The sequence below is a fragment of the Giraffa tippelskirchi genome, chromosome 13 (assembly GCF_054371585.1).
Source record: "Giraffa tippelskirchi isolate mGirTip1 chromosome 13, T2T-mGirTip1v1.2.pri, whole genome shotgun sequence".
Classification (NCBI taxonomy): domain Eukaryota; kingdom Metazoa; phylum Chordata; class Mammalia; order Artiodactyla; family Giraffidae; genus Giraffa; species Giraffa tippelskirchi.
Genome location: NC_137287.1, coordinates 96,874,157 through 96,901,918, shown reverse-complemented (window position 1 = coordinate 96,901,918; position 27,762 = coordinate 96,874,157). Strand labels below are relative to the sequence as shown.

The window sequence follows — 27,762 nt, the reverse complement described above, 5'->3', positions numbered from 1 at the left end:
ACTGAACAATAGCAACAACTAACTGGACTTAGCCCTGCAGTGTGGCTGGCTCGGTGCTCAGTACAACTCAGGAAGAGGTGAGGACCAGGCCTGAGCTGCCCTGTGCCTGGTGAGTGGGGCAGAGTGCGGCCGGAAGCTGGGTGGGTCAGGTGGGCAGTGGCGTCAGCACATTGATGCAACATATTCCTTTTCTGCGTCAAAGTCCAACCAACACCATCACCAGCACCAGCTGCCCACCCTCCCCCCTCCACCATGGGGAAAGGTGGACAGGGCTGAACTCAGTCTGAGATGGGGGCCACCAGGCCACACATGGAGTTAGGAGCAGAGGGCTGGAGCCTATTCTGGCCCCTACCCCCCATTCTCGGGGCCTCTCTGGCTGCTTGGGACGGCAGAGTCCTAGTCAGACCCAAATTTCCCGCCCCACACACCAGCTCCTGGGGGTGAATAATTGATGGCAGAGCCGATGAGCTCAGAGCTGGTGGCGGGGGCGGTCTGGCCGGATGGCAGTGACTCAGCAGGAAGGAGGAGACGGGAAGCAGGCGTATCTCACGCACACCCAGCCTAGCGGTCACGGGCAGGAAGGGGGACGTGAGACATATGGGCCATGACAGCTTAATGGCCTTTGGTTAAAGCAGCCCCTGAACAAGTTAGTTTGGGGACGCTCTGTGCTGAGACCGCTCCATCAGCTGGGCTGGGAGGGGTGAGGACAGGCTGGGGTCTCTGCCCTACTGGGGTGTGAGGACAAGGCCTCTATACCCCCTCCCACTGTGCTCGCTCCCCGCTAGCTGTGGAGCTGTGCCTGCGGCAGTGGCAGCAGCGTGGCCAGGTGGGAGGGGCAGAGGCCAAGTAGGAGGGGCCCTGAGTGGGAAGGTGGGGCCACTCCGGCCAGCCCTCAGCCCCAGCCCTCCAGCAACTCCCATCGAGCTCCCATCTGGGACCTCTTTTGGGGCACGATGCCGCCCGTTCCTGCCCCTCCTGTGAGGGCTGGCTTCTCAGAGACGGCCAGCCATTCTCTGACAGAGCTGCCTGCACCAGGGACGGTGGGAGGAAGGTGCCCTGCAGCCTGCCTGTCCTCCAGGTGCCAACTGAGGGATGGCTCACAGAAATGTCAGGATCAAGCGGCAGGCTGGGGACCCAGCCTCGGTGGCCGCTGTCCAGATGAACAGGCCACCATTGGAGACACACTGGCCATTGGGAATCACGTGGCCTGTATTTGTCATAAACGCTTCTCTGAGTCACTCTGTGGCCTGATGCACAGTTGGACTGGGCAGCCTGGAACATTTAAATTTTTCACCCTCGGGAACTGCAGGGCAAGTTCCCTCTGGAAATTCTCCCTCACACCCATCTGAGCAGCTTTATAACATTTAAGTTGCCGCTCATGCCTGTTGGGCACAATTTCATTAATAAGGAATAGAGTGCTTGTGGGTGACGCCCTCCTCTACCTGTGAGGACCGAGCTGCTTGACTTTCACGCAAGTACGTGGCAGAATCTGAGATTCTGAAAGGAGAGAAAGATGCTGCTGGTCAGAGAGACAGACAGGTGTGTGTGTGGGGGGGTTCTGATGAAGAAAAACCCCTTGCTGGAGAACAAAGGGTAAAAATAGCAGCCCAGCTAAATGGACCACACTCCCAGCCAGCGATGCCGGCACTTCCTGCCCCCTGCTCTCTGAGGACCCATGCACTGACCCTGCACCGGGAAGTGCTGGGCTGGGGGCCAACGGAGCACTCTCGGAGCTGAGAGAGGCCCAGATTTAACTGGTGTTATTCATTAGCTGTTTTACTCAACTGGCTGGCCAGGCCCCAACATAGCCCTGGCTGCCTCCAGGGTTGCAGAGATGTGGGACTATGGGCGAATATCCCTCAGGGCCGGGCAGTGTGCACCTCAACACCCCCCAAAAGCATCCTTCTCCTTACACTTTGGGGACATGTCCCAGAGACCCATACTCCCAGAGCTCACCACCCCTCCCCAGACCCTATCCAAGGAAGCTGGCTGTCAGCTGTCACTTTCTGAGAATTTGGAACCCAGACAGATGGATGACAGGCAGATAAGGAATATTTGTTACAGCTTCAAATGTTAAAAATCCCTGTGCATAAATTTCAGGCCCAGGTGTGTCCCCCACTGTGGGTGACTGAAGCTTTGGTATGGGGAACCTCTCAACTACACGCCTGTCGCAAGAAGATTCTCCGAGCTGTGGGCCAGCTGGAGCCCCAGCTCATTCCAGCTCGATGGCCACACATGGAGGAGTGTGAGGGCCACTGTGTGTCCACCACGGGCATGCTAATTTTAGGTTATTTGGTTTCCTCTTTAAACAGTATCCAAGGTGACTAGCAGTGTGCATGAGTGTTTAGTTGCTTCAGTCATTCTGACTGTCGGTGATCCTATGGACTGTAGCACACCAGGCTCCTCTGTCCATGGGATTCTCCAGGCAAGAATGCTTGAGTAGGTAGCCATGCCCTCCTCCAGAGGATCTTCCCAACCCAAGGATCAAACCTACATCTCCAACCCATATCTCCTATGGCTCCTGCATTGCAGATGGGTTCTTTACCCACTGAGCCACCTGGGAAGACTGCCCTTCTCCATATTAGGAGCGTAAGCCATTTTAAAAGTCTCCTTCTCCAGGTATGTCCAGTGGTGGCACAAGCCCGCACCAAATGAAGGAAGAAATACGGGTGAGGGCAGCTGGATGGGCCAGAGGGTTGAGTGGCTTCCAGCCCAGAGGCCTCAGCTTTCCCCCCGAGGGGTCATCCAAGGACCAGGATTTTTAGGAGTGGAACACCCGCCCTCCGCATCCCCTGTCTGGCCAGGCGGCAACATTACAGTCATCGGCTGCAAGGATGCTAAACATAAAACGATTGCTTTCCGGGAAAACTGCTGACGTGCGGGACTCTCTGGCAGAGAGAGAGCTTCAGGGAGTCAGGCCTCCCGTATCCGCTTGACACGTGATGGCTTAGACTGTGATCAATTTTCAATCCCTGGAACGAAAATAGTCTTGATTTATGAAATTCCACAAGTCGGTTCTTCTCTATGTCACCCAGCATTAGAAGCAGTGGCATTCTCCCAGGGAGGCCCATCAGGCACAAGGGTGATCTTGGACAGGTCCTTCTGAGACCCTCCCAGCATCCACTGCACGCCAGTGCCTCGTACCTCCAAATACAGCAGAAGCAACTCAAATGTTCACATCTTCCAAGGAGCCCAACCATACCCACATGGGCCGTATCTGCAGGACCTGGTTTCTGTGTTTCCATGGCTTTCATAGGCTCCCCTTTCTGAGATCTTGTTTGTGCTTGCTGGGGTCAGCAGTGGTTCTGAAACTGACCTTGACCTCAGGGGTCACCACCCGGAAGATGAAAGATGATGAATTAAGGGAAGACAACGCTCTCCACCTACCAGGAAAACTTTGTATTCAGAGGGGTTGATGAAGATCTATCAACTTCGACCCATTTAAAAACCATAGAATTATATTCTGTCTGCAATTTCTGGTCACTAATGCAAGACCCTCAGCTAATTATGTAAGTGAAGTATTTGAAGCATCGTTTAGAAGCCTTGAGTCACCACATACCCCAGTCTGCCAGACAGATAAAGTAGTGGGCACACAGATGAATCATTTTATTATTCTGGGATGATGAAACAAGCACCACCGAGGAAAAGACTGATGTATTTGACCACTTGAAAATTTAAAATGCCTGTATGGTTAAAGATACCATAAACCAAAATTAAAAGCAAATGGCAAACCAAGAATAAGTGTTTCAATCCATGTTACAGATGGACAGTCAACAGCGTTCTGAAAACGCAGTACTGAAGTATTGAAGCACTGGCACATCCACAGAAAATGGGCAGAAGACTTGAAGAGGCATTTCACCAACTACACCGAGCAACTCACACACATGCCTGACTTTGCCTGAATCAAAGATCCACAGTGAAAGAGCCAATGACATTCAATTCATCTTCTGCCAAACTGGCAAATGATGATTTACATTGTAAAGCCAATTCTGGCCAAAGGACAGAGAAGAGGCATTCTTATGCTCTGCCAGGAGGAATAGAAATGGGTGTGACGTTTTCAGAGGGTGCAAAGACAGACCAAAATCCCAGTAAAACTTGTGGAAATATGTCCGTAGGAAATAAGTTTCTGCCAGGAGATTTTCATGCAAGGATAGTCATCCTACATAATCCTCAAAGCTGGAAACAGTCCATGTAAGTTAGATAAATTATGGTGGAACAGGATGTAGCCACCAAGAAAGCTGTAGAAGAATATTTACGGGCATAGAATGGTATCCATTGTACGCTGTGAAGTGGAGTGAAGGAGCTGAGAAAACCGGGTGGCAACACGTGCGCACTATCTTACAGAAAAGGAATGAGTAAATAAATAGATGGTCAAGGGCACGCTGACCCTGGTCACTGCTCTCAGGTGACCAAGTGACTGTCGGGAACTTTCTCACTACAAACCAGAAGAAATGACAAGACGATGGGTTTCCTAGCTCCACTGCTGACTAATCAGCTTTCCGTTCCCATCGATTTTGTTCTATAAATCACTTCCAATTGAATTATCTGGAATCATAATGCAAAGAGGCACGCACTTGAACGAGACCGACAAACACAGACGAGGAAGACGGGCCCCTCCTCTCAACCGATTCAGTGAGTCGATTACTGTAATAACAGAGGAGGAAGCGGCAGGGCGGCTGGGACAGGCCCGCTGTCATAATATTTTCCTTGCAATTAAAACAGAATTTTTAAAAGGTAACGTGAGTGGTGGAGAGGAAAAATCAGTGCCTGCCTTTCAGAGGTGAATAAAGGCAGACCGTGGGAAACAGGACCTGCATTCCAGCTCTCCGCTCACCAGCAGTGGCACCCGGGCAAGCTGCTTAACCTCAAGGCTTTATCTTGACCTGTAACATCGGGGGTGGGGGGGATGAGCCTGTCTGCCCTGCAGAGGGGTTGTCACGGGGTTAGAATCCTCTTCGGAAGTATCTGATAAGTGTGTGTGGCTACTGTCAGGTATGTTAAGGTATGTCAGGTATTTAAGCATGACACAACTCCTTTCCACTGGAATTTTGCTTGGATAAAACTTACAGAAATCCAGTTAAGGCTCATGCATACCCTGAACCCATCAGCTCTGCACAGACTTCCCAGGCAGTACCATGCACGACAGCCCCAGGCTGGAGACAGTCCAGTGTCTATGTGCCATTTAAAGAAGGTATTTTTATTTATTTGTTTGGCTGCTCTGGATCCTAATCGTGGCATGCAGGACCTTAGTTGTGGCATGTGGGATCTAGTTTCCCAGCCAGGGATCAAACCTGGGCTGCCTGCCCTGGGAGCTCGGAGTCCCAGCCACTGGATCACCAGGGAAGTCTCGCTATGTGCCGTTTACTGGATAAATTGTTGCGTGCTCGTACAACGGCACACAACACAGCAGCACAAAGAAAGAGGCTGCCACTGTATGCGACAACTAGGATGAGTCTTGCACATATAATTTACATGAAAGAAGCCAGCCACACGCACACGTACTGAATATTCCACTGAAGGTAAAAGACAGGAAAGCTGGAAAAGAGGACGCAGCCTCTCAAAAAAGTGAACCTAGAATTGTCTGACCCAGCATCTCCGCCTCTGGGTATTTACTGGAAGGAATAAAAGCAGGATCTTGAGGAGATGTTCACACAGAGTTCTTCATAACAGCACCACCAAAAGGTAGAAACAACCCAGGGCCAGTGGCACCTTCTGCCTGCAGTTTGGGGGGACGTCGAGCCCAGGCCTAGAGGATCCAAAGCCTTGATGATTTGAGGCAAGGCTCAGATCGGCTCACTCGGCAGCTGAGTCCAGAGGACACAGTCAAGAACACCCCCTCCCGAGAGGATCTGAGGGGACACCTGAGGCCCTTCAGGTGCCCGGAGACACAGGGATGGGAGAAGTGAGCCTGCTGGGGGATCTTGTAACTTCCTTTTCTGCTGCAGTGAAGACGGGGACTACCGGGCATGGAAGAACCACACCTGCATGGACACACAGCCAAGAGCGAGAATCTGGCTCAGAGGCAGTGCTCCCAAAGTCACCAGCAATGTCACCTTCCTCCATGAAGCTGATTCACTCCCCTCCCTCCTGGGAAAGCTGAGTCCCTCATGCACCCCAGGTTCTCATTCAGCAGGACCGGCAGCCGGCCCGACATCCCTCCCCTCCTCCCTGCAGACACCAGCAAAGATACCCATTGTCCTGTGGCTGCTGGAGTTGGGGTAGCTGGGCAGACCCGGGGCCCAGAGGCCCAGGGCTGCTGATGTGCTCTGAGCCCAGAGCACGGAGAAGCCGGCTCCTGTCCCTCATGTCCACTTGTTCCTTCTGTGTGGAGCCCCTCCTCCAAGGACAGGTTTCCTGCACAGCCACAGCTTTCTAGGAACCCGAAAAGAGGGCAGGAGAGGATACCCCTGCCAGCCTGCCTGTGTTCCTGGTGGCTCCAAGGTCCTGAAGCAGCCAGCTGACCTTCCGGGCATCATCATTTTCTCGGACATGCATCCCAGGGAGGCACTGCCCAAGGGCAGTATCAAAACACAGAGGAAGAACAGGCAGGAAACACAGGTGAGGGGTGGAGACCAGGGCGGCGTCCAGCTCTGTGTGACTGGTAAGCAGCCACCCTCCGTGCCCACAGGGTTTTCACTGCGCCTGCCGCCCAAGGGAGGTGCCGGGAGAGCGGGTGTCAAGCCGCCCTGCTTCTTGTCTGTCTTCTAGTGCTGTTGCTCACTCCAGCAATGGCTGGAGAAGGCTGCCAGCACCTCCCAGCTTTCATAAGGCGGTGACCTCAGGGACACAGGACAGCATCGCTGGGATAAAGCCACAGCCACCTCAGCAGACCCAGGGCTGGAGGACCAATGTCCCATCGTGGACCCCTCACTGTGGCCCCAGCTCTGGAGGGTTCCGTGGTCCTGCCTTGCTCACCACTGGGCTCCCTGCTTCTTGTCTCAGGCTGGCTTTGCTGGCTTTCTCAGTTCTGGCCCTGACCAGAACACCAAGAAAAACAGAACTCTGAGTTTGCAGGTTCCCTACTGGTGCCCAGTGGATCAGGCTGCCATGTACCTCCCCACACACACACATTCACCGCCAGGGCCACCAGACTCCTGCCCCTACCCGGGTCAATCTCGCCACCGGCCCCACAGCCATCCAGGAGCCCAAGAGTTTGATGGGCCAGGCTCAGGTCGGCTCCCCACTGGCCCTGCCAGGGGCCTCCAGCCCACACTGTCCCCTGGTCTGCCTGGAGAACTTGTGGCCCCTCAAAGACTGGAGAGCTTCCCAAAGAAAGAGTCACTACTTGTCAGATGTCCCCACTGCAGCTGCTGATGGCAAGTATCCTCCACGTGACCTCCACTTCCTGAGCACAGTGTGGGATGGGGGCTGAATGAGTCTGGGACATGGTACCCCAGGAAGTGACTTTGATGGAAGGGTGAGGAGGCCACTGCCCATGAGCAGTTAGTAATCAGCAGAGCAGAGACCCTCTCTGGAAATGTCCCCTGCTGGAAACACCCCAGGAGAAGTCTGCTGCCTTGCAGGGGGATCATCTGTCACCCAGATTGGCCCTCCTGCCCAAGCCCTCCAGGACCTGCCTTCTCTGACAGGCAGTGGGTGGGGGCCAGGACACCCCCCAGGCCCCAAGAGCCTCTGCATGGTCCAGCCGACGGCAAGAGGAAGAGGAAGCTCCTGGTTGGAACACCCTTCTGGGAGCCCAGGGCAGGGCCTTGTTTCTGGGTGGAGACCAGCCACTCTCCTGGGCCCCAGCTGGTAAGCTGAGTCCCCTCTGCAAAGGAGGGGTCAGTGGGGCATTCACTCTGCCCACTGTGCTGAGGACTGTGGCCCAGACTGACCCTCCTGGGGCAGAGACCATGGGCTTCACACCACTGTGTAGTCAGAACTGTGTCCAGCACCACACCCACCTCACGTAGACACACACACACAAACACAGAGACACAGACACACAAATACACACAGACACACACACACACATAGACATAGACGCACGCACAGAGACACAGACACAGATACACACATACACACAAATAGACATAGACACACCCAGAGACACAGACACACACCCACAGGGACACATAGACATAGACACACACACACACACAGAGACACAGGCACACACACCCAGAGACACACAAACACAGACACACACATAGACATAAACACACACATAGAGACACAGATGCACATACATAGAGACACATAGACATAGACACACAAACACTGAGAGACACAGACACACAGACAGACACATACACAGACACACAGAGACACACAGACATAGACACAGACACACACAGATACACAGACAAACATAAACACACACAGACACATATAGATACACACACAGAGACATGGACACACACAGATACACACATAGACACACACAGACACACATAGACACATACACAGATACACAGAGACACAGACACACACACAGATAGACACACACATAGATACACAGACACACACACAGACACACAGAGACACACATAGACATATAGACACACACAGAGACATGCATAGACACACACACACATAAAGACAAATACACACACAGACTGTACACCTTTCTGCCACTCACAGAGACACAGCCTCCAGCGTCACTCACCACTAGGTGGCACATTAAACCTTCAGGTTTGTTTGTTAAACTCGTGCATCTAGATTATCACTGTTGAATAAAAATATAATAGAGCCTTATATGTAATTTTACATGAAACAGTTAAAATTAATTTTAATAAATCTTTGATTTACCCTGAAATAGCCCCCAAATGATCATGTCAACATATAATCAACACCAGGGTTATTAATGAGGTATTTTACTTTCCTTTTTTCTGCTGAGTCTTCAAAGTTGCCAGGTGTGTTTTATGTTTACAGTGCATCTAAGTTCAGAACCTAAATCTTTGTCAGAAATCATTGCTTATACTTAAATTTCATAAGATCTATAGTCAAAAAGGATACTCATTTACCTGAGTTGTTTTAAACATACTTAAAAGCTTTCATAAACTGCACAAGTATCAGTTTAAATTTTTAAAGGTAACTTTGAATCAGATTAAAGTGCTGGAAGCCTGGGACTGGGTTTCAGAGGCCGTGTCTCCAGCTCCCATCTTCAGGTAGCCCACCTGGGTTAACAGCCATGAGATGACGTTACGGGTGTTCTAAAGGACAAGCAAGGTGGGATGGGAGCAGATGTATGCCCTGCCAGCATAGAACCAACAGCAGAAAAGTCTCTGTGACCAGACACTAGCTGGGTGACTGGGGGGCCAATCATACCCCTGCAGAGAGATGCCAGCTCAGATCCCAGGCCAAGGGATTGAAAGCCCTTGGAGCAAGCACAAAGAGGAGAAAGGACAGCAAGGGGACCTGGGGAGGGAGGGTGCCTGAGTAGCAGCTGAGATGCCGGGTTGTGGGCAGAGAGTGATCCCTAACCCTAAATCTGCGAACCTTGCTTGGCAAAGGGGTGTGAGCTGTGAGATGGGAGATGAGTCTGGTAGTCTCCGGGGTTGTGAGGAGGGAAGCTGGAGGCTCAGAGCCAGAGGAGATGTGCGATGGAAGCAGAGGCGGGAGCGATGTGGGGAAAGGGCCATGACCCATAGGGTGTGGCGCATCTGAAAGCCGGAACAGGAAAAAGCCTCCGGGAGGAGCTCCATCCTGCAGACACCAGAGGCAAGGAGGCCAAGACTCTGGCCCCAGAGCTGCAGGGTGCTCTGTGTGCTGCTCTCAGTCAGCTCAGGGATGGGTCACAGTAGCCAAGACTCGCCACCTCCCCAGGAGGAGTTGGGTGCTGCCAACACCATGAGGTTGCCGGAAGCTATGGCTGCTTTAAAAGGTTTGATCCATGCTTCTTAAATATTAGTGTGTGATGGGACAGTGACCTCAAGGCCACATCCTTCTGGGCAGCTTGTGGTCTTGTCCCCTGAGCTCTCCTACAGCCCCGCTTACTCCCCCACTGCACATGTGGACAGACTGAGGCCCATGGCACAGCCCGCGTGCCAGCCTGGTGGGCATGGACCATGGAGAAGTCCAGATGGGGCAATGTTGCAACATGCCTAGGGTTAGGGTCATGCTGGTCAGGTCTGTCCTTGGTTCCCTGGACTGTGCTGTGTAAAACTTCCCAGGGCATCCCCCCTGGAGCATTTAGGAGTTTCCGTGGGACGATGGGGTTCACCTGTGTGTGCTGGAGTGACACCCACTCACGGGGACAGATGTCCCAGTAAGAATCAGAGGGAGCTGAGACAGGAGCCACGCTTCCTCCTCGACCAGAGAAGAGGAAGAGGGTGGCATGAATATTCAGATTAGTGATGTCTGTGAACCTGAATAGCATCACTTGTGTCAGCAGGGCGGTGCAGGAGGACACTCAGAGAGCTCTGGACCTGACCCCACCGTGGGGGACTTCCAGCCTTACACAAGCTGGTTGTCAATTATTTTTTCTGCTCCAAAGATTTAATTGCTACTGAACCCACTTTCGGTGTTTACCTAACTTCCAGGTGCTTTGAAAAGGAGCTTATCCTGGGAGGTGAGGGAGGGCCTGGCTCCTGTGCACCTCTCAGTCATTCCGGGCAGTTGCGGGGGTTTGCTGTGCTCTCTGCAAAGAGTCCATGTGCCTGAACTCACAGCTTCGCCCCACACCTGTCACAAAGGGCTGAGCTGCTTCTCTGACACACTGGCTCATGTCCACAAGGACAGTCTGTGACATAGTGGTCCCACTGCCAGAGGGTCAGGAGAGGGTACTATCAGAGGTTGCCAGGAGCCAGGCAGTTGGGAAATTTCTTTCTCAAACTGCCCCAGGGCAGAAACTTGCCTCCCTTTCTGGCCTGGTAATTTTCCAGAACTGAAACTTTCCTCTCAAGGGACAGGAAGGACATGAAGCCACTGGCAGCTCAACCAGAAACATTTCCAAATGACCAGAAGTCACAACTGCCCATAGTGGAGCCAGGAAGTGACTCAGCAGAACAAGGCAGGTGGGGGCAGGGGGCAGAGGCAGCCTGGGGACCGCAGGGCATCCCCAGGTCTACGGAAGCTGGGAGGCCTGGCCACCCCCTACTTTTCAAACCATGTGCTCTCTGGCCACACTTTAGGGGCCCTGATGGGTACAGAACAGTCTGGAGAAGGTGATTCAAGTGAGCAAAGACCCAGGCCAGGGCCGAAGGCAGGAGAGGGGCTGAGGAGGTCACTACTCCTGTTCCCATCTCCTGCTCCCATGGTGGGAGCATCTGAGGACCACAGGAGGGTATGCTGGTGAAGGCTTCTCCCACTTGCCATGCAGATGGACAGCTCTGTGTGCCTGACCTCTGCCCAGCTCCCCCGAGATGACCTCTGAACCAGACCCAAGCAGAAGGGAAGTCACGTGTCAGGCTGAGCCTGTGTCCTGGAATCCTGCTGTGCCCTCAGGGCATGGGGTAGGATGGGGGTGGAGGTCCCCTGGAAAATGACGTTCAGGTGGGCACCCTCAGGACTCAGCAGGTGCAAGGTTCACCTGCCCCTCCTTCCCTGACCACCTGGGCCCCTGCACTGCCCACTCTGAGGCCACTTGGGATGGAACTCCCAGACCTTGGGCCTGCTGGTCATGGCAGCATAACTGTGTTGACTGATGTACTTTTGACCCGAGCTCGGCCCCAGAAGTGCTGGGAACAGACCCTCCCCACTTCTAGATAACTTCTGCAATTCTGTATTTGGATATCTCTACAGGAAGCTCTTTGTTATTATCTAAGTAGTCACTATCCAAAAAGGGAAATGCCCATTCAAACCGCACTTTGCCAGTTTCACCAGAAAGACCAGATAAAGCCGGAACTTGTATGAAAGGATGGAGTGAGGCTTCCCTCAAGACAGAGGAAGTGGGCATCACACCCTCCAGTGTCCAGAGGGGCCATACTGTCCCCACTCTGAAGTGTCAGCAAGGGACAAGTGGGATGACACAGACTGTGTCCCCAGGTCCCCCAGTCCCTGTGGCCACCGGGAGTTGCAGGTTGGCCTGAACAGAAGCTGATCAAGCCCACGCAGGTCAGCAGAGCCCTGGGTGTGCTCCCAGAATCCAATGTGGGGAGGCCCCCCTTTCACTTTCCTCCCCAGAAATGAGGGCAAAGAAAACGTAAATGCAAATCCCCATTTCACAAGCTCATTTATCATAATAAACCGTCTCCCTCCCTGGTGGCTCAGATAGTAAAAAATCTACCTGCAGTGCAGGAGACCCAGGTTCAATCCCTGGGTCGGGAAGATCCCCTGGAGAAGGGAATGGCAACCCACTCCAGTATTCTTGCCTGGAGAATCCCCTGGACAGAGGAGTCTGGTGGGCTACAGTCTGTGGGGTTGCAAAGAATCTGACACAACTGTGCAATTAACACTTTTTTTCCACGTCCAGGCAACTGCCTGTGAGGTAGAAGAGAAGCCGAGAAAGTGCCTTAAGAGGGGGACCCTCAGCCTGGGGTCACTGTCTGGGGTGGACACTGCGAGCTCGTGCAGGGGCAGCAGCTGGGCCCCGAGAGTGAGCACTCTCCTTGACCGTCACCCTCGCAAGAACTCTGTTCCATGGGCCCGCAGGCTGAAATTTCCACTGTTTTCCATCCTTCGGTTAATATGTTGCCCTGAACAAGACAGAACAAGTAGGACACGGAAAAGCCCTCCCCAAGGCCGCCTTCCTGCCCTGTAGGACTGCAGCTGCCGGGATCCATTTCCTGCTCGGGACAGCAGTGCCAAGGACAGGAGTGGGGCCGGCTGCCCACAGGCCAGCTCAAAGGCCACCCAGGGTCAGAAGACAGACAGGCGGGTCTCCGTGAAATGGGAGCAACCTCACCTGCAGGAGGTGGTGAGGCTTCACTGGCAGTACCTTGCTGCCCCCCAGGCCGGGTTCCCACAGCCCACACTTCATACCCCCAGGGCTTTGCACAATGAGGCAGCTCATGTGCCAGGGCGAGTGCTGGGGCCGGGGTGGCGGGGGCATGGGTACAGCTCAGAGCTGGGTCCAGGAGGTGGGATGAGGAGCCCAGGGGAGGATGGGATGGCAGGTGACTTAGTGAGCAGTAGGCGGCCCTGCTCCCTACAGCCTGGCCTTTTCTAGGTGCCCTCCTTTCCTTGCTCAAGACAGCTCGGGGCCCACTGAGGCCTCAGACCAGGGGCAGGGTTCTCTGGGTAGAAGGACACCTGGGGAGAGGTCAGAGGCCTTCACATGGGGTTCTCGATGCCCCCTCCTCCTCCGTGCCCCTCTCTTCTGTTGGCAGCTCCCTCCCGGGCCCCTCCCAGCCGGGGGGGCCCAGGGGGCCCAGGCTCCACATACGTGCCACCTAATTTCCACAGATGAGGGCCCATTTCTTGCATCCAGGCCTCACTGTCCCTGAAACCCAGAGCACCACCAACACCACCATTGACCCCACAACACACACCACAGTTTGCCAGAGCCAGGGGGAATCTCCTTAGAAGTGGGACCCAGAAGGCAAGAAAACCCCCAGACAGTGCTCCTGTCACTGTGAGCAGAGCCTGGACAGAAGGCAATTAACACCTCCCAGGCCATGTAGAGACATAATTAATGAAGGTTGTGAGGAAAATATTTATTGAACACTTGGTTTTTTCCATTTCCCTGATTTGAGGCAACCGGCTATGAGTCACTTGTCATCCGTAGTTGAGTTAATCAGACCGGGCAGCCCCCACCTCGCTCAGCCAACTGTGGAGCCTGCCCTCTGGGGCCCTGGCCGGCACAGCTGCCCCATATTGGCTCCATCCTATGGACAGGCACGGTTGTCTATGCTTCACCCACTGATGAACACTTCCGTTGCTTCCATCTCTTGGCAGTTGTGAACAGTGCTGCTGTGAATGTGAGTGTGCAAATATCTTCTCAAATCTCTGCTTTCAATTCTCTTGGGGATAATATCCCCAAGAGAATTGCAGGATCATATGGTAATTCTGTTTTAAGAGGGGTTTTTTTGCACAATTGCCAGCCTGTTTTCCACAATGACTGCACCATTTTGCATTCCCACCAGCAATGCATGCCAGCAGACTTTTTGAAAAGCCCCCAGAGGGTAGAGGGGGCGGGTGTGCTCTTGAGAAATGCTGACATGAATTCCCTGGAAATTCTGCCCTGGGGCCTCCCCCTGTGGCCCCGACCCACACGGGAGCCCCGGTCCCATATCACTTGCAAACACGCAGGGAACAGGAGCAGGAAACAGTCTGAACCAGAGTGGGCCCAGCTCTGAGGAGGTTCAAGGCTGGTGGTGGGGGTGGGGGGCTTCCAGGGGCAGAGAATGGCTTGGTCTAGTGGTGGGGGAGGAGGGCTACCTCAGAGCTGGATCCTCAGAGCAGCCCAGGCACCCTCAGCCCAGCACAGGGGAGCAGCTGGAAAAAGGGTCCTTCCCGAGCAAGGTAGGGATGAGGAGGCGGGGGAGAGGGGCTGTGGATCTGAGGACCAAGGGCTGGAAGGAGCCCAGCCCCTACCTCAGTGGGTGGTGTGTGGACTGACTGCGCCCACAGCTGGACCTCGCCTGTGACTGAAGCCTGCGTGGGAGGAGCTGGGGCCATCCAGGGAGCTGTCACTGCCTTGGGGAGACCCCCACCTTGAAAACATAGTGTCTGGGGCCTGGGCGGAGCCCTCTTGCACGGACTCCTTTCCCTCGTGGCTTCCCCTGTGCTGAGCTGGGGGTGCCTGGGCCCCCTCTGAGGACCCAGCACTCCCAGTAGATGAGGGTGGGTGTGCCTAGGAAGTCAGCACCCCTTGCCCCCACCACCCAGGGCTGACAGTGGGTGCCCTTCCCTACCTTTGCTAAAACAGGTGCCAGGCCGCAGGGGTGCAGCCACCAGGAACCTCACTCTGCGGCATCTGGGTGGCACGGACATCATCCGGTGACAAGGACCTCGTTCCCTATGTGACACTGGAAGTGGCCGTCACCAGCCAGGACTGGAGAGACCATGGATGCAGGAACATAGCCACCATGCTCAAGCCAAGGGTGAATGGTTCTTTAAAAATATCCTATAACAGGGCTTCCCTGGTGGTTCAATGGTAAAGAGTCCACCTTGCAACGCAGAGGACACCAGTTCAGTCCCTGGTCTGGGAAAATCCCATACGCGGCAGAGCAGCTAAGCCTGAGAGCTGCAACTACTGAAGCCTGTGCTCCCTAAGAACCGGTGCTCTGCAACAAGAGAAGCCATCGCTGAGAGGCCACAACTAAAGAAAAGCCCACGCAAAGCAACAAAGATCCACCACAGCCAATAAATACATGTCTTAAACAGCCTTTAATATTGTTATAATGTCGATCTTGCAATAAATAAAATCCCTGTGACAAACAGAGGAGGCAGAGGGAGCGGTAGACACTGAGACCCAGAGGACCGAGGCAAGAATAAAGCCTGGGGACGGGGGCAGAAAGTCAGTGAGGCTGGGGAGGGAGCAAAAGGAGTTGAGCCTCAGGAGGGATGTGGGACATCCTGGCCCAGGGTCTGGGGTCCCTGGGAGCCCTGACAGTTGGACACTGGGAAGGACAAGACAATGCACAGGGTATAGGCAGCGAGCAGAAGGGGCAGTGGATAATCTTGATGAAAGGCAGGGGCCCATGTGCACTGGCGCCCGGCACTGCCCCTGAACTGGCACTGCACAAAGACACACAGACCTGACTGAGAGACCCGTGGGGACAGCAGCAGAGATGATGGGCCAGGTGCAGAACAGGTAACAGGAAGAGTGAATGACTCAAGAAATGGTTCCGAGAAGTGGGTGTGGGCAGAGGGGCTCAGCTCTCTCAAGCAGATTCACTGAGTGAGATGAGGACTCGGGGAGGGAGCAGATGAGGGTCCCAGGAAGGGGTCCTGGGCCGTGACTCTGTCTGGGGAACAATGGGAGAGGCCCACGAAGACACCTCCTGGGACCACAGGGCTCGTGGGGAGAAGCTGGAGGAAGCCTGGTGGGGAAACGGGGTTGGAGCACGGGGACAGAGGGAAGAAGCCCTGCATCACAGTAGCACCAGGGCCTGAGGCAGAGAGGTATGACAGAGGATGCTCAGTGGTGAGGCCTTGGAGGGTGGGGGACGCGTTCCCCGGAGATGCTGTGGAGGGGCCTCGGTGGAACTAGGTGAGTGGTTGGGGGCTGGGGGGCTGGACAGAGCCAAGGGCAGCAGGGGCAGTGTGGGGGAGGGGTCTGCACAGGAGGAGGATGGGGTGACCCAGCCACAGTCGCCGAGGTGTTCAGATTCAGAGGTGACCTCATTAGCCAAGCCAGGAGCAGCTAGAAGGGTTTGGGGGGTTGAGAGGCGTGGCTCAGAAAGGGGTCCAGCAGGCCTGGCCCCCACTTGAGCGGAGGGGGAGGCTGCAGGGGGGAAGACAGGCAGGAGTCAGGGGTGCCTCTGTCGGCCTTGCTGAGCCAGGAGGAGACCTGTAGGGCCTGCACACATGGAAACCCCCGGAGCCCTCAGAGCCACAAGTCGCCCCACTTCCTGCTGTGGATCAGACATCTGGGATCCAGAAATTGACCAGGCTCTTCAAATCCCCTCAGGGGCTCCGTGTTCCTGGGGTTTAATAGAACATTCAGGCCTCTCAGCGAGCCAGAAAATCGTGTTTGTACCCTGGAATGAGAAAATCTTCTCCTAGGTGGGAGACAGCCAGCTCCTCTGCAGGGCACTGGCCACGGGCCATATGGCTGCGGAGGGTTTGGACAGACCTCCTCACCACTAAGGGGCTTTAGATGTCGTTCACTCTCCCTGAGAACTCACTTGAACCCGCCCACCCACTGGATGGGCCGTTCAGGTCAGAGCAAGTCGGTACGAGCTGAATAGGGTCCAAGTGGCTTCCAGGCTTCCTGGGCCCCACAGACGGCGGACACCTCCCCGGAAGGAAGCTCAGGACCAGGAGGCAGGCCCCTTTTAACCTCTGGGCACTGTTTCCTGATTTTGCACCCCCCAGTAGCCCTTTCAATGGCCTCAGCCAGGCCCCAGGAGCTTGGAGAGGGCCAGGCTGGTCACTCTACCCCCAAGTGAGGCTCCTCAGGGACCCCACACACCTCAGGCAAACCCCAGAGTCCAAGCTGGTCGCCGGGAGGGTCACCCACAGGCCCAAGGGTCTCCTCCCTGATGGCAGTCCCTGCTTTCCCAGCACAGGCCCTTCTCTCCTCCACATACAGCGGCTCTGTCTCCTCACAAACCTCGGCCCCTTCAAGGAGTCAGATCCCACCAGGGCCTGGCAGACCCGCAGTGGCGTCCACAGCACCCGCCTGGCTCTCCACCTCCACCGGCAGACTCATCTGCCCCTGCCGGCCCAGAGCCACGGTTGGCTCTCCTTTCCGGCTGCTGCAGAGCCATGTCACATCCTCTTCAAGGCCACAACCCACGGACTTGTCAGGACCCTAGAGGCAGTCCTCCCAAAGGGGGCATCTCCCACCCAGCAGCCCCCCAGCACCCTGAGAATGGCTGCAGGGCAGTGGCTACTGCACTGTCTTAGCTCCATCGCTGAGCTGAAGCCCTGGGCAATGGGCTTCTCAGGGGGGAATTTGTCTCTCATCTTCTGGTGATGGGAGGGGTGACTCTCAGGCCTTGGCACCTGTCAGTCAGATGCAGCAGGGCAGTCTAGGATGTCTGGCTGCAGCTGATCCTCTGATGGTTGGAAAGGTCCTAGATGGGGGAGAAAGATGTGTCAAGGGCTCAGGCCACTATTCGCCCTGGCTCGGCCAGTTCTGGTGACTCAGTGAGCAGTTGGCAGGAAGTGGCCATCTCTGGTCATAGTTCTGGGACTCTGATAAGACCATCCTGAGCAGAGGGGACACTGGGGGCCTCGTAACAGACCCCAGCAATAAGTCAACTTCCAGGGGTGAAGAAGAGGGAAGACAGGAGGTATGGTTCTGGAGGACTTCCTGGAGGAGGTGAGATAGAGATTTGCATAGTCAACAAAGAAGGAAATTTCAAGAACATTACAAGGAGAGAGGAACGGGGGTTGAGGAACAGCTCATGAGGCGTTTGTGGCATGAGGAGTGGACATGATGGGTAGAGCCCTGGGAGGGTGAGGCAGCGGGCAGGTGGGACTGGGAGCCAAGAGCAGGCAGGACCGTGGGGGACACAGGACAAGGCCACTGGACAAGAGAAGGATGAAAGGCGCAAGGGAATCCAGAGGCCAAGAGTAGGATGACACACCCTGATCCACTGAAAAAGCAGAGGCTCCAGCCCCTCGGTGGCCCAACTCTGTCCCTTCATTCCTGGGCCATCGCTCCTTTTTGCTGGTGGTCATGAGTGGCAGGACATTTGCTTCCAGGAGGTAGCAGCTTGGCGGTGGAGATGCCAAGGAGGGGATCTCACAGCATGGAGAGGTCCCAGCCCCTCAGTTCACTGAGATTCTCAATCAGATGCAATGGGAAGACAGGCCCAGGCACACTGCAGAGAGCGGTTGGTAACTGAATGTCTGCATTTCATGTCTTTAACACAAAACCTCCTCTGTGCAACACGCTCTTCCTAGTCACCAGGCAGTTACAGGATTGAAGACTAACACTGAGCATTACAGGTGGGCGGGCTGGCGTGCAAGCCCGGTGGGAGGCTTGGCGGGTGTCTCTCTGCGTGTTGGTGGACCCTGCGGTGCAGGCATAGCTATGGTTGAAGCTGACGGAATGACTCACCTGAAGCGAGGGCCTTCGGGAATGCAAGGTCTCCACCAAGTGGACCTTCTGACCCCCCATCCATCCCCAGACTGGCAAGTGGGCACTGGGCAGGCCCAGGCGGCTCCCATGCTCTCCGCCTGGCAAGACATGCATTTGCCTCTTTATGGAGGCAGATGCAGAAAGATCGCACACATGGGTCCACAATGAAATTCAAATGGTTTTTACAGAGAGATGCCGGGCAGCCGAGGCCCTGGGTCTGGACAACACTGGGCTCTGCTGGCGCCAGGGGCTTGGTGGAGCCTCTGCTCCACCAAGCTTGGACTGGAGCCTATGCTTTTTCAGTGGATCAGGGTGTGTCATCCTACCCTTCCTGAGCTTCCAGACACCTGTGCTCTGGAGCTGCCGGCATGGAGGTGGCTTCTCCCCATTCTGCTGCCGGCCTTCCCTAGAACAGAGGGTGCCCTGGGTTTCCTCAGATGTCAGGGCTCAGAGGGAGGGCAGGAAGTCCAGACTCCATCTTCTTCTGCCCAAAACCTAATCTCTCACCCAGGTTCTCTGAGCTATATCCAGCTGGTGGCTTCTAAAGAGAACTGGACACCACGGCATCTGCCAGCCCAGACGCCTGACTATCACCTGCGGAATAAGCCAGACCCAAGAAAATGCTTGTGAACAGGGATCTCTGTTCCCATAGCCACTGCCAGAAGGGCCAACACGCGTTCCTCTGTGTGATTCATCTGCGCATCCATAAGCGCAGGGAGAGCCTTCCTCATCCACCAGCATTTTGGGAGAATGCCCAGGACCTGTGCAGGAAATCAGATTCCCTGGCAGCTGCTTTCAAGGGCCACAGATACTCTAAAAAAGACAGAGGTGGAACTGAAACTCTGACTTGGGAGAGTCACCTTGCTGGGGACTCACAAAGAGCAAGGAAGAGCAGGGATGTTGTGGCCCCGAGTCAGCCCTTCTCAATTTGTCTGTACCAGCCAGCAGGCATCTGTGCTGAGCTGGACAGCAGCCCAGCCCAGCAGGGCCGACGTCTCAGTTCACATCAGAGGTCAGCAAAGCAGAGCGATTGGAACACAGAGATCCTGCCATGATGAAGGCAGCTCACTCGGAGGGCCTGGGCATGCCCAGCAGGCGCTGAGCCCTGTGAGGGGGACAAGAGGCTGCCAAAGGGCCCCGGGAGAGATCAGCAAGTGGTCACACAGACTCCAAAGCTGTCTGCTCTGTTCCAAAGTGCTTCTCCCTGTCTAAGCTGGAATAACAACTTTGAGGAGACAAAACGCTTTTTACCATCCATGGACTCTTGCTACCAAAGATCCTCCCAGAGACCTGTGCTCTCCCCTCACCAGAGAAACTTAATCCCCATGAAGCTCTGCCTTCCGGGATGTTTGGACGACTCTGGGTTGACTCTTTTCCCGGGACCACTCTGACCACATTATCGTCTTCTTGGGTAAGCCAGGTATCCACTGTCATCCCACACTTGGACCGCACTGAATAATACCCCTCGCCTGGACGCAACATCTAACAGATCACAACAGCTAGTGCAGGCTTGCTCTGTTACACAGCCAATGCCCTTAACCTTCAGCAAAACTCTGTTTTTCACGCAACACAGTTAAATCAGCCCACTTTGTTCCAACATGTTCTCATCATTTAAGAGACATGGTGTCAACTGTCACTAGATGGAAATGAACAACTTAGGAATCAAAAAAAGGAAGAACAAAGACAGTTTCTAATGATTCAGATAATACATATGCAAAGTTTCCCAAAACAGAAGTGACCACAAAACAACATTAATGTAGGATTTTGTGTTCTGCAAATAAAATGTGCTAGCTCCGCCAGCTTATTTTTGGGTACCACGCCCAGTGTTCCCTTTTCCAGGCCAGAACCCCAGATTGCCAAGCCTCTTGGGGTGGGAGTGGGGGTGGGGCTTCCTGTTTGGCCATGAACCTGTTCCATGACCTGGAGAAAATTTCTGTCTTTCTTTTCTGATATCAGGAGGAGACACACTTTCCCAAAGTGAGATGTCCAGCTGAAGCCAGCTGAAGTCCATAGAGAGAGGGGGGTGTCCACACCAGCACCCCAATTTCAGTTCTTTGTCGAGGGGCGGTGCTCCAAACACAATGCCGGAGGACAATGATGGACCATAAAAATGTGCAAATCTGGGCAGTTCCTAGAGCTGCCCAGATAGCAGTGGAACCTGGTTTGTGCTTTCTTTCCCATTTAATGACTTCCTCTGCGGACAAAGCCCCACCGGGACAGAACTTACCAAGTTCAGAAAGTTCCAGGGCACTCTACCAGGCTACCCTTATTCTCAAAAGTTGCTGTGCTCTGTGGGTGACCTCTTGGTCCTCCTCTGGCCCCTCCTAATTCTTCCAGGGGAAGATAGGGTCACCTGACCCCACAGAGCTGGTGGCCAGGATCTGAGCTAGATCTTGGACACCTTGACACCCTAGGCTGCTGCTGCCCTGTGGCAGGCTGCATAGCACAGTGTCCCAGGACAAGCAGGTGCTCCCCAGGGCCTTTGGGGGTGCCTGAGCTCAGGCTAACCTTGTCCTTCACCATCTCCCTGACTTCACTCAAACTCATGTCCACTGAGTCAATGAGGCCATCCAACCATCTTATCCTCTGTCATCCCCTTTTCCTTCTCCCCTCAATCTTTCCTAGCATCAGGGTCTTTTCCAAAGAGTCGGCTCTGTGGCCCAAGTATTGGAACTTCAATATCAGTCCTTCCAATGAATATTCAGGGTTGATTTCCTTAGGATAGACTGGTTTGATCTCCTTGCTGTCCAAGGAACTGTCAGGAGTCTTCTCCAGCACCACAGTTCGAAAGCATCAATTCTTCATCGCTCAGCCTTCTTCATGGTCCAAATCTTACATCCGTACATGACTCCTGGCCACGATCTAATACCACTTTCTCTCTGTATCTATTTTTTTATGGTAACCTCTTTATAGTAATGACACAGATTTATCTTTTTAAAAATAAATTCACTTTTAGTAAAATACATGTCTTGTTCAAAGGAAAAAAAATGTGTAAATGATGGTTTCAAGGAATAAAATCTACAATGAAGTTTGGAAACACTGAATCTGATCCTGCCTCTGACATCTGAAAGGCTTTCACAGCATCCCCATCAGAAGAGGGGCTAGTTCTGCTCACACACCTCCCGTAATGGGGAGCTCACTACATACAAAATGCAGGCAGCCCTATTTAGCTTTCCAGGGCAGTGCTGAGCCCAAGTCTACTTGGGCAACTCAACTGTCCATCCTCACGGGGACATCTCTGTATAGTGGGCACCCATTCACACCTGCAGCTTGCTCTGCCAGGTAAAACAGCCAACTGGCCAGCAGTTTCACTTCCTCTTGGAGGGAACCTCACCACCCAGAAACAACAGTTGGCAGTGTTTTCTCTTAAAGAGCAGCACCAGGAGTGGAGGCCAGTGTTCCAGGAGGAGCTGGATCTTTCCCTGGCTTCCAGGAGTGGAGGCTTGGAGGCAGCCACTAGCCCTGGGGATATCACCAGGGACTCCCAGGACCACAAGAGAGTGGGCAAAAGTTGGGCTCTGAAGGAAGAGTATTTCACAAATAACTGTGTGAATGAGGCCTTCCCCTACAAGACGCAGCACCTCTTTCTCTGGCTTGGACTGTCCCCCTCCACCTCCCCCACAGGAAGAGGCCAGCCTCTTATACCTCCTTTGTGGTTCCGTGGGCTTTACAACCCTAGGGTCACATTTTGGTCATTACTGTTACCCAGCTTATCTCAGGATTCAAACACAGATACACGCATGGTTCACTGTTATAAGTTTCTTTTTAAAATAGATGTTAAGGAAAATAAAAAGGAAAAATTGTGGAGTGTTATTGTGATCAGCTACTAATATGTCACTTCCTGGCAACTCTTATGAGTCCTTACAGTGGGCTAACTTCTTGCCCTGTTTTATTTCATTCAATGTTTTCAACAGCCCTTTAAGAAAGCTTCATCATCACTCTTTGATATGCTGTTTCGTTCAACTGTGGTAAAACAACATAGTAACTAAAAGTTTCCCCAGTAGCTCAGTGGTAAAAAAAAAAAAAAAATGTGCCTGCAATGGAGGAGAGGCAGGCAGGAGAAGCGGTTTAGACGAGGGTTTGACCCCTGGGTAGGGAAAATCCCTTGGAGGAGGAAATGGCAATCCACTCCAGTGTTCTTGCCTGGGAAAATCCCAATCCATGGGGTCCCAAAAGAGTTGGACATGACTGGCCAACTAAATAAATCATCACTCCCGCTTTACTGATGACGAAACTGAGGCTCTGAGAGACTAAGCACTAGCACTGTGTTCCAGGTTAGGAACATGGGAGGATCTGAAGACTCCCTCATGCTGAGGGCTAAGGGTCTAGCGCCCCGCCCGCGCCTGACATCCGTACTGACGTCAAAAAAAGGATCCTTTTACTGAAAAGGCAACATGCGGGAAAACAGTGGATTCCCCAGGGAGGTGCTGGCCTCACCTTACGGGCACGGCCTGGCCTACGTCATGGGCACGTCCCCAAACACGCAATCCCCAACTCTCAGGGGCGCCAGGCGCACCCAAAGGGCCACGCACAGGTGGACGTCCTAACCTGGACCAAGGCCAGACCGAGGCCGGCAGTGGACGCGGTACCCGGAGCCTCCGCCCCGGCCCCTACCTACCACAGGAGGCGTTTCCAAAGCGGTAGGGCGGGAAACTCCCTCCCTCCCACGTCCTGCCCCACGGTCTCCGTCTCTCCAGCCCCCATTCAGTTTGAAACTGAGTCGCCGCGTGACCTGGGCAGCAGACTTCACCGCTTGGCTCTCGGTTTCCCCGCCTGTGGCTCCGAGATGAGGGCCTCCTGGAACTGGGACGGATTAGTCAGCGAAGGCGCCCAGTCAGAGCCGGCTCCGAGGGCACGCGGGGCTCCGGTGCGGCGGCGACCTGCGGGTTGGAAAGGCGGCCAGGCCCCCGGCCCTCTGCCTGCGCGCTCCTTGCCTCCTCGGATCTCGCGCCCCCTCCTCCCTGCTCCAGACCCCGACTCCTCCCCTCGCCTCTCCAGCCCCGCCCGCTCAGCCGCTGCCAGCTGGCACCTCAGTGGGCGGGCCCGGCGAGGGGCCGGGCCCAGCCTGTTCGGCGCTGCCATTGGCCAAAGTAGGTGAGGCCTCCGCAGTGGGCGGGCCCGGAGAGGATGAATGAAGCTGGAGTGGGCGCAGAGCGGCAGCCAGAGCGTGGTGAGCAACGCGGCAGCCTGGACCTCTGGACGGTAAGTTTGCTGGGCAGCGAGGGCCGCGGAGGTTCAGGGCGCCTTCATGGGCGCGCCGCCCAGGGTCACCGGGCCGCGACCTGCTGACGTCAGGGGCGCGGCAGGTGCCCGCAGACACTGGGCAGGGGCTGGGGGATCGAGGTGGCGCCGGCGCTCGTGAGGCTGGAATGCCAGGCAGCGCGGGACGCTGGGCCTCGGCAGTGCGTCCCTCCACCCGCCTGCCCCTTGGGACCGGCTGCAAAACTGACCCCCTCTCGCTGCCAGTTCCCCGGGCAGGGCGCCTCCGCGGAGGCGCACTGAAGGGAAGGGGACTGGTGGTGGTTAGTGCTCGAGCGGGGATGGAGGGAGGGCCGGGGGTGGTGGCCAGGGCAGGTGGCCTGGCGCGCACGCAGCTCAGGCCACGCGGATCGCGCCGGTATAGACGCGTCTCTCGGAGCGGCTGGGCGCCCACATGCGGCGGATGCCGCTACTGCTGAGTCAAGGAGGACATCGTCATGAACAGAAGTTTCTCGAGGGTGGCCTCGCTTTGTTCGCACCACCGCACTCCAGACACCTCCGGGAGGGGAGCGCGGGTGGAGCCGGCTCCGCGGGCTGGGCGGTGTGGGTGCGAGGGACTGGTTCCAGCCTGTGCGATGCCGGGCGCTCCGCTGTCCCCGCCACGCCACGCGAGGTCCCGGAGCCCTGCACAGAGCCGGGGCTTGGGTACAGGGGTCTGGGAGCGGAGAGAGGATGGACGAAGGTACGGCACATGCTCTGTGCCCAGTGGGCAGCTTGTCCAGAGACCTGGAACCCGAGGCAGAGGCTGGGATTCCAAGCCCAAGGAACAAGCCTGGGCATTGCCAAACCTGGTGGGGAGAAACCGGCCAGGCATTGGGGTCTGACCTCCGGGAAAGAGGCCGTGGTCCCCCCACCCCCACCCCGGCCACGTGCCCGGCTGGGGGTTCCCTCTGCTGGGTCAGATTTGGTATGGGGCCTGTTTGTCTCAGGACCAGAGGAGTTTTCCACAGTGAAGTAACCAAGTTCCTAGTGACTGCTTTTCACGGTGCTTTTGGGAACTTGGGTTTGTTCTGTCTGATCAGAAACCGGCTCCAAGGAGGAGGTGGGGTGAACCGTGATCACGGTGGTGCTGTTTGGTTTTCTTTGTGCAGCCTGGAGCGAGTGGACTTCAGGAGAGAGAAGACATTGGGTTCAGCCAGGCCGAAGGAGCTCTAATACCAGCAGCGATCTAACGACAGCAGGCTGAGCTCTTGGGTCACCGAGCACTTAGCACAGCAGGCCTTGTGCTGCAGGCTTTGAGTATCAACTCACAGAAACCTCCCTCCACTCACGTGGGGGCTACTGTTGCTCCTACTTCCCAGATGAGTAAACCGAGGCACTGAGCTGCAAGATGACTTGCCCAAAGTCACACTGGAGAATGTGGTAGATAGGTTTGAGTCCATGTTTGTGTGATTCCAGACATTCTGCAGCTCTGTCCCTGGGGAAGAAGGAAACCCAGGAGAACCAGGCCTGACGCAGGGCAGGGTCCCCAAAGGTAGGCGGCACCTTAGGGGACAGGAGCATTTGGCTGGACAGCCCAGGCCCATGAGGACAGGGAGGAGGCTTTCCCAGGTGCTGTCAAAGGGCAGGGAGGGAGAGGCGTCCTGGCGGAACCCCTACCTGCACCCTGACCGTTCTGCATCAGGACTCATCCCTTGGTCCTGCTGGGCAGGGTTGGCAGACACTGCCTAGAAATTTTTCACAGGGCTGCTACCTACCCAATGGCTATGACCTAACCCTGGTTCCCTGGGCGTGGCCCCTGTGGCAGGTGTCCCAACCAAGTCCCTCCCCACTGCCATGGTGAGGTGGCCGGGAGATGGGAAGTCAGGCAGGACAGCCGTGTGAGGGAGGTCTTGGGGCTGGTGTCCGGTCCTGGCCTCCAGTCTGGTTTGAGTGCCCAATTCCCAATGACTCAGCTTGGAAAGCCTGACCCTTGCTGGGTCGTGATGGACCTTGGGCTGGCTGTGGCTTGGGCTCTGGGGTATGTCTGGCTTCCAAACAGTCAAATTCTCCCCCGCTCGCTGCGAAATCCAAGTTAACTCCAGGGCTCAGTGATGTCTCCTCCATGCCCTCCATCTACTCATCTCCATGAGTGTGAATCCAGCCCAGGTCAGCACTGCTGAGCCGTACAAATTCGCAGCTTCATGCACTCTTGCTCTGGAGCGAGTTTCTGCTACTTGTGGTCAATTTGAGCCTCCCTACAGGCTACGGGCAGGTGTTGACACAGACCCAGGTGCCCACCATCCTGATGGCACAGCGGGCCCAATGGGGGGCCCAGAGGACTCGCCCTGGCCCAACTCCCGCTTCCTCCATTGCTTCCTCTGACTGGAGTGTGGACAGAGACCATGAAAATATTCCCCCCCATCCTGAGCCTTCTGCCCTCAGGTGCAGCAGAGAGCCCACTTCCCGCACCTGGAGGGATATATACGATAGTCATCGGGACACTCAGCCACTTCTGTTCCTGGAGATTCAGCTGCTATGTGGCCTTGGCATGGTCATGGTGAGCGTGGGTGCCTACATCTGGGCAGGACCCCCGTCTTCACCATGGCAGGTAATTGGACAGGCCTGCCGGGACCCTGCCCCAAGACAAGGCCCGCCAGCTCGGGCCTCTGATAACCTGGGCTCTCAGAGATTCGGTGGAGCCAGGCCCTGCTGTGGGGGAGGGGGGCCGTCCTAGCTATGGACACGCTGGACCCAGGATGTGTCTCCCATGGGCTGGTCATGGGGACCCTTCCTCCGGTGGCCCAGGTCAGCCCTCAGCCTGCTGATGCCCATGGCAGTCATGGCACAGCCCCCTTCCCACCAGAATTAGCCTCTTGGACCACGTCTCTGGGGGCGGAGGACGCACTCACAAACCATGTGTCTCTTACAAAAACTGCCACTGTCACGTGTGGCCGATGAGGCTGCCTCAGGTCCAAGTTACCAGGCTGGCCTGGGTCTGCTTGTCAGTGTCCAGAGTCACAGGCTCCTGGACTGTGGGCTTCCAACATGTCCTCTCCTCCCATGTGGCCGGGGGTCGCACGAACATCCTCACCACAGGGCCGCCTTTCCCCAGCGGCTTTTTTACCCAGTAAGGCTTGGGGATACCTGAGGAATCCCCTCTCCACCCAGAAGACAGGGGTCTTGGGATGGCTGCGCTGAGGGGTGCTCTCCCTTCCCACCCAGGCTTGCTCAGGGCCCTACCTCTCGGCAGATGCATGGGGCTGGTACTTGGACCCATAGGCCTAAGAGGCTGCCTGGGAGTGGCAGTGTCCGGCCTGTGCCAGGGCAGGCCCATCATGTGGACAGAACCTGCTTCTAGCACCCACAGAGCCATGAGAGCCTCTGCAGGTCTGTGCACCCCACCCTCTCACACCCTGGGCTCGGGCTGTGGACTCAGGGTGGGAGCAGGAATGTCTATGCTGAGACAGCAGGACACTCCCTGCTGGACAGGTCCTCCCAGGTCTCCTTCAGACAGTCCTTCATTGTCGGCCTCCATGCAAAGCAGCTGGCTCCCTGCCCACTCACCTGTGTGTGGTCACCAGGTTTGCAAATTAGGGTGTGGCCGCCCCAGGTCCCACTGCCTGGGAGTCTGCTCTACAAATAGCTTTGAGACGTGAAAGCCCCCTCCTCTTCCCCACCCAGTCAGAGGAGGAGAAAGCAGGAGGAGTTTAGGAGTCGAGGGGAGATGGCTGCCTGCAGAGCCCCCGGGGGTCGTGAGGAATGGAAGGAGCAGAGTGGAGAGGCCGGGAGACAGCCAAGGGGCCCATGGTGCAGAAGCTCTGTGGGGCTGCCGTGTGGGTGCAGGGTAGTCACCGCCGTGTGGTTGTGGCTGGAGGCCTTGGAGCAGTCAGGTTGAGATGTCTACTGGCTAGAGCAAGAGGAGGAAGGAGAAATGAAACCTGCGATTGTTCCCTGGCTGCCAAGTTCTCAGTGGCATCAGGACAGAGCCTGGAAGAACC

The 27,762-nt window shown here is 55.5% G+C and overlaps 1 protein-coding gene and 2 long non-coding RNA genes across 5 annotated transcripts in view; 2 read left to right on the top strand and 1 right to left on the bottom strand.

The window, feature by feature from the left end:
- Nucleotides 1-10,726: 10,726 nt before the first annotated feature.
- Nucleotides 10,727-15,212, top strand: LOC145531172 (uncharacterized). Its single transcript, XR_014072248.1, has 4 exons — nucleotides 10,727-10,954; nucleotides 12,356-12,799; nucleotides 13,578-13,802; nucleotides 14,753-15,212. It is a non-coding gene; the product is annotated as an uncharacterized LOC145531172 (long non-coding RNA).
- On the bottom strand, nucleotides 15,195-23,523 carry LOC145531173 (uncharacterized). Its single transcript, XR_014072249.1, has 2 exons — nucleotides 18,931-23,523; nucleotides 15,195-18,087 (listed from the first exon to the last, which is right to left on the bottom strand). It is a non-coding gene; the product is annotated as an uncharacterized LOC145531173 (long non-coding RNA).
- SLCO4A1 (solute carrier organic anion transporter family member 4A1) overlaps nucleotides 23,301-27,762 on the top strand; it is a 23,972-nt gene continuing 19,510 nt past the window's right edge. For all 3 annotated transcript variants that reach the window (XM_081552938.1, XM_081552937.1, XM_081552936.1), the window contains exon 1: nucleotides 23,301-23,785. In XM_081552938.1, coding sequence (XP_081409064.1) covers nucleotides 23,715-23,785 — 71 coding nt within the window. In that variant the 5' untranslated portion in view covers nucleotides 23,301-23,714. The remainder of the gene's footprint in view (nucleotides 23,786-27,762) is intronic.